General features: G+C 36.8%; 1 protein-coding gene across 1 annotated transcript in view; it reads right to left on the bottom strand.

The window, feature by feature from the left end:
• Window positions 1-2262: 2262 nt before the first annotated feature.
• ARHGAP15 (Rho GTPase activating protein 15) overlaps window positions 2263-6000 on the bottom strand; it is a 302239-nt gene continuing 298501 nt past the window's right edge. The window contains exon 14 of the mRNA XM_030952453.1: window positions 2263-3546. Coding sequence (XP_030808313.1) covers window positions 3363-3546 — 184 coding nt within the window. The 3' untranslated portion in view covers window positions 2263-3362. The remainder of the gene's footprint in view (window positions 3547-6000) is intronic.

The following is a 6000-nucleotide window of genomic DNA, read 5'->3' as shown; positions in this document are numbered from 1 at the left end:
GCAACATGGGATGCTTGCAAAAAAAGGCCGAGCGTTACCTGCACTGTGCTGGCAGAGAATGAAAGAACTGTTAAAATGTATGCTGCCTCCAAAAAATATGTATCTACACGCATGTAAATAAAAAGAGGAATAAAGAATTGTTCAGGGGAGTTTGTCTCCTCTTTTAGCTGTAGCGCAGCAAGTCAGTGTGTCTCATAATTGGTTTAGAAATCCTGCTTTGGAGTAGAATTTGAGTTAAAAACTGACAGTCTCTTACTGAAGCTTACAATTCCATATGCTGATGTTTTATCTTTATTTTAATGATAAAACTTTGCAGCTGGAAATGCCCTTTTTTGGTTCCATTAGAGATTTATTTCTGATATCTCCTTTTACTGAATTTACAATCCCAGTTTTGTGCTCATGCTTCTCAGATGAGTTTGAGTAGAAGATGCTCTTCACAGGGAGAAGATGCAGATAAACAGTGATCCTTGGACATACTTGTCTGTGCTGCATTCTCAGCCTTCATTTTTCTGATCATTTACCATTAATAGCTCCTTGCTCAAAATATCTGTGGCCCTTCTCAAACTGATGCTGGCTCCTGAAAAAGAAAGGTCTTCTGCAAGTCTAATTTTGACTTGCTAAATATTTAGCAGAGTTTGAGCAGAACTGCTACCAAGTGATAGTGCATATTCCAATAAGTAACAATTGGAAGAGCAATGTGGTGGCAATACAGGCTCAGTGAATTGCAAAACTTGGACACTTTTGGGATTTAGAAATGTTTATGTCCAGCAACAAGAGTTTGTCAGAGTCCTGGGCTGTGAGCTTGGGTAATAAAGAGCAAGCTGCCCAAGCAGGAGGAGAAAGAAATCCTGCTGCACTTAAGGCTTGAACATTTATTTTTATTTTTATTTTTTTCCTACTCTTCCCCTCTTTTATCCTTCTGGTTTCTGCTGATGGCAGGGCCTGAAGGGCTGGCTCTTTGACTAATGGTTGAGTCAGTAATTTTTCCCATTAAATTAATGTATGTATTAAGAGAGACAGGAAGAATTGGTCTCTTGGGGAAGGAAGCAGCTTGGTAGCAGGGCATGGCCATTCCTTTGTGTTGTCGGGATGAGAAAGGAAAGGCATCTGCTGCAGGCCCTGGATTTATACACTCCTCTGGTGAGAGCCACTTGTGTCCCCCCAGATTGCCTGCCCACGTCCAGGCTGCAATTTAACAGAGCATTTAGCAGAGCAGTCAGCATTTTTGTGCAGCGTTCATGTAAGGAACCCTTCAAACCCAAAGAAAGGCTCGTGTGTCCAAAAGTTTCCTTGATTTTTTTTTCCCCTTTAAACCAGTTGATCTTAAGAGAGATATGGTGCATTTCATAAGCCTTGTCTTACAAAAACAAGACAAGAGGAGTCTCCATGCTCCGAAGAAAGCCTGAAAGAAGATTAATTAATTAATTAAGAATCTTTTCTTCTGAGTGCAACAGGCTCCAAGTAACAAGTGAACTTTTCATTTCCAGTAATAGCAGAAATTACTTCAATAGCATGATTGTGAGCACCCGTGGGGCCATGATGTGAATGGTCTTTATTAAGGAATAGACTGAACTTCTGACTATCTTTCTTCCAGTCATTTCCACAGGCTATAAACAGCGCCTGGTTTGTTGCTATTAAAAGAGTCTATAGATGATGGTCCTGAAAAGCATCACTGTTTAAGTACTCATGGCTTGACATTAACATGAAAAATATTTTCTTGAACATAAAGTGAATTTGGGCTCTCCAGTACATTATAGTTTTGTTCAGAAGTTATTGAGCTGGATATTTGTGATAGGAGGGAGATTTTTGTTTGGTTCATGTTTTTCATTTTAATTGCTGGTCACTACCCTTCTGTTTTGCTTGATTTTTCAGACATGAGCAGTCAGAAAAACCATCTCAGGGCTGGTTTTTATGTTTTCTTGGTGTTGTTTTCTGACCGTGTTAGTACCTGATGAAAGAACCTGGTCTTAGTTAACCATCAGCCCTCATTATATATTTCTCCCATAAATGACCACTCCAAGGAATGACCTTTCCTGAATAACATGGAATTTTGCACAACAATGCTGAGTAAAAACTGAAGCAGCCCAGGATCTGCTGAGGTGATATTGAAGACATATCTCTCATGCACAGCAGATCTATGCATTAATCCTATGTTTTGGGGTCTTTAATTGCTTTAAATATTTGCTTCTGGATCTGTGTTTCACACATCTTATTTACATGGTTTATTTTTCATTTTATGAACAAATCGATAACCAGACAGACTCTTTACCACACTGGATTAGTTTTATTTATTCTCTTTGAACTTGATTAAAAAGCTGTCAAACATAAGTCTACATTTTATCACCAGAATACTTTTACAAAACAGGGTAGGAGATGTGTATAGCTGGAAACATACATTTCAAAATGAAACAATATTTGATATATTCTAGACAGTTACCCTTTTGTTTATCCATGACAACTGAAACTAACCATCAAATGCAGAAATTGATTCAAGTCTAGCCAAGTAATCCTAAGGGCATATGAAAAGGCTTTTTTTTTAAAGTTCTTTCTAGATGAATTTAATGTAGTTCACCAATAAAGCATCCTCAGGAGCACAATACAAATGCTACAGAACATGAGATAGCTGGGGAAAGCGGGCAGATGTACAGTGTGATGAAGAATCAAAATGGATGTTACATTAAAATGAGCAGTCATGCAATGTCTTCATTTCATGTACTGCGTTTAAGTAAAAATGCCAAAGTTCCAATTCCATTTTTAATTTCTTTTAGGCACTGTTATGCAAATGGTGACATTCTCATTTTGTTTGTGTTTGTTTATTTTATTTGTTTAAAAGCATTAAATGCAATTTTTTTCCCAGCTCTCGGGGTAGACAAATGATTATTCATCGTGTCTTTAATTTTCAACGTATATCAAAGAGAAAGGTAAATTATACTCAGATTAGCTATGAATGATCTCGTGTCACTGCTTTAATTCATTGCTTTAAATATACATACTTTAATCCGTTTTCCACAAACCTCCTCAATTATTATCTGTCTTTCTGTGCCATTGCATATGTTGGTAAACAGCATTTTCTATGGTCTAGGGCCATATGCTGTATGCTCAGCTTGCAGAAAAAGTGACACTTGGAGTGCTAGCATAATGAAACTCTCAAAGGGTTAATGCAGAATACATATAGGCAAATGTTGACAATATTTTTTATTCCAATGTTTGAAAATTAGACACAAAATCATCATTAAGTTTGCACAAAATGAGGCATCTGTCACTTGAAAGAAAAAGAAATATTTCAGAAATATGTTTACAGAAATGTAAAAATATTAGACATCAAGACAGATGTGAACGTTTTCAATAACAGGCCCTGTCTGTCAGTCTTCCTCCGAGCCGAAGATCTTGCTGTACTCACTCAGCATAAGTTCAACTATCTGATTTTGGTACAGCATGTGGACTGCCATGTTCCCTGTCTCCTTTTCAGGTCTAAGGAGTGTTGGTCCAAACACAATTCCTAAGCTCTGTGTTGACATAAGATTCACGGATTCCTTGGCTGCTATCCTGTTGACAAAAAGGAAAGAACTGGTTAAAAAAGAAGGGTGTCAGAGGAGTCACTGTTGCTCTTGAAGCACATAGAGGCACTTTTTAAATGTTTCTCCTGATAGGGGTGTTTGTTTGGTTAGCTTATCCAAAAGAAAGAAAACAGGGAGGCAAGGGAAATTTCTGCCAGTGTGACAAACAAGGAAAGGAGGGGTTTTGTAGTGCCAGGGAGAAGATTCCCTGCTTCCCTTAACATGGTCTCCAGCACTGAAAGAGTTGTGAAAACCAAAAAAAAAAAGACCCTTAATATAGGGCTCATATGAAACACATTCCTTCTGCTAATTTAAATCCAATAAAGTAAGTATGGTCTGAAATGGATTGTGAAATTTATGTAACTAAAGACTTTCGCATGCTTTATCCTGACACAAAGTTTCTTGAAAGACACAGAGACCACATACCTTAATGAGATGACTTAGAAAATAATGGTAAGGATTATAACCTTTGATATCTTTATTACCCACAAAATTACAAGAGAAGGACTATTATTATTAAAAGTTGATCTTGTGTCTATATTAAGACTTAATATTCCTGTGGAAAGGGCATTAAGGATGGAGAAGTCTGGTCTAAGAACAGTACAGGTTTAATGGATGGAGTTTAGGTAGGAAGTTTGGCATAAATCTCTGCAGTGGTGAGTACAGACTAAGTAGAAATCCATTTCCCTCAACCCTCCAGAATATATTATGTATCCTAGGGTTGGAAAAACTAGTAAATGAAGACACATATTTTATAAATAAATTGCACAGCTCCACCAAGGAATGCAAACTAAACGTAGCTTTATTATGTAAATGTTTGAATTTATGGATGCCTCCTTAACCTGCTAGTTTTAACTCAAGTATTCCAAGTGGATTGTTGAAGCCAAGTTCTGCTCTCCCCCCTCTCTGCCATTGTCACTCATTTACCTTTTCAAAATCCAGACAGCCATTTAAAAGCCATCACAGCTGTCTCTGTTTTCCCACACCTGTAGCTGAACTTACAGCAAGCCACACTATAAGGGAAAGAAACTTTGTGAGACCTAATGACTCCAGGCACTCAAAAAAGTGTTTCTTTCATGTTAGTGGGTGGGTCACACAGCAAAAAGCATCTCTTGTGGATTGGTGCCAATCTCATCGTTTACCACATTCCTGGAGCATCAACACTCATAGTTTTTTTTCCCATATATAAATAGGAAGAATTACTTCTGCCTCATGCCAGTAACCGTGGTGTCCATTGCACAAAACACTCTCCATATGGCACTAATCAGATTGGCTTAACTATTAGTTTCTTAAAATATAGCATCTTCATTAAATTTTTTAAAAAATAATTATCTTTCCTCTGTGGTAATATTAATATATCATCTCTTCTCTTAGGAGTTCAGAAAGTCTCAAAAGTTAGAAGTTTTGTTGCCAAGCGACTGCGTGGGCTTCTGATGGATGTCACACATCTTTATCACAATTAAAAATGTTACAGAGGTGATGAGATTGTTTTGCTTCATGCCACTTATGCAGAGGCATGTACAGAAAGCTTGGGGACCTCTCCAGGAGAGAGATTTGGTTTCTGTTGAGCTTGTTATGTGGTAAAAGTTGGAAACTTCACAAGGTATTTGGAGATGGCATCAGCAGGAGTAGAGATGCATATTCACTGAAGGGGGAAATTCATCAGCTTTGTCTTGGGTAACTGTAAAAATAATCAATTTATTGATTATTTCTAAAGTTAAAATTCAGTAATTTAAAAGTTAAATAGCAATAAATAATTCAAAATTCCAAAGTTAACTATCAATAATTAATTTATGTCTCAAAGCCATAGCTTTGAGACAAGAGGGTGTTGATAATGGACAACACTGTGTGTTGGTGGTGGAGAGGAACTGACTGCGGCTCATCAGTAATGCGGCATTAAGAAAATTTGTATAAATTTGTGTTCCCTGAGCTTAATGCTAGAATAAGTAGTACTGTACTAAGAAAGTGTCTTGAAAATCCTTGATATAACAATGCAGTTTCACTTGTTTGCACCATAAGAACAAAAAAACCATAAAGCAAGCAAACTTGGAAACATGGAAAATCTGAATAAGTTAAATAACATGTGGTAAAACACAGCTACTGAAGAAGTAGAAGGAAGGAATTCAATCCACTCTGAACAGAATAATTATAAGTTTTGGACTTTATGTCTTTCTGGATTACAGACATTTACCAAAGAAATTTTATAACTGATATTTTTATCCTCTCTACAAAAGAAGAAGTCAGTGCAAATCAAAACAAAATATGCACACTGAGTTCTTTTACTATAGCTACTAGGTGAAATTGAGTTGTTAAAAGAGAAGATATTGAAAAAATGGACAAGAATTCTTTTTTTGGCAAGAAAAAGAGCAGAAAGAGTGACACACCATTTTCAACATAAAGAGTGAAAGGAAATGCCAGAGGTACTTTTTGTCAAGCCCAAATG

This window comes from Camarhynchus parvulus, chromosome 7 (genome assembly GCF_901933205.1).
Source record: "Camarhynchus parvulus chromosome 7, STF_HiC, whole genome shotgun sequence".
Classification (NCBI taxonomy): domain Eukaryota; kingdom Metazoa; phylum Chordata; class Aves; order Passeriformes; family Thraupidae; genus Camarhynchus; species Camarhynchus parvulus.
This window is presented reverse-complemented; position numbering and strand designations above follow the sequence as displayed.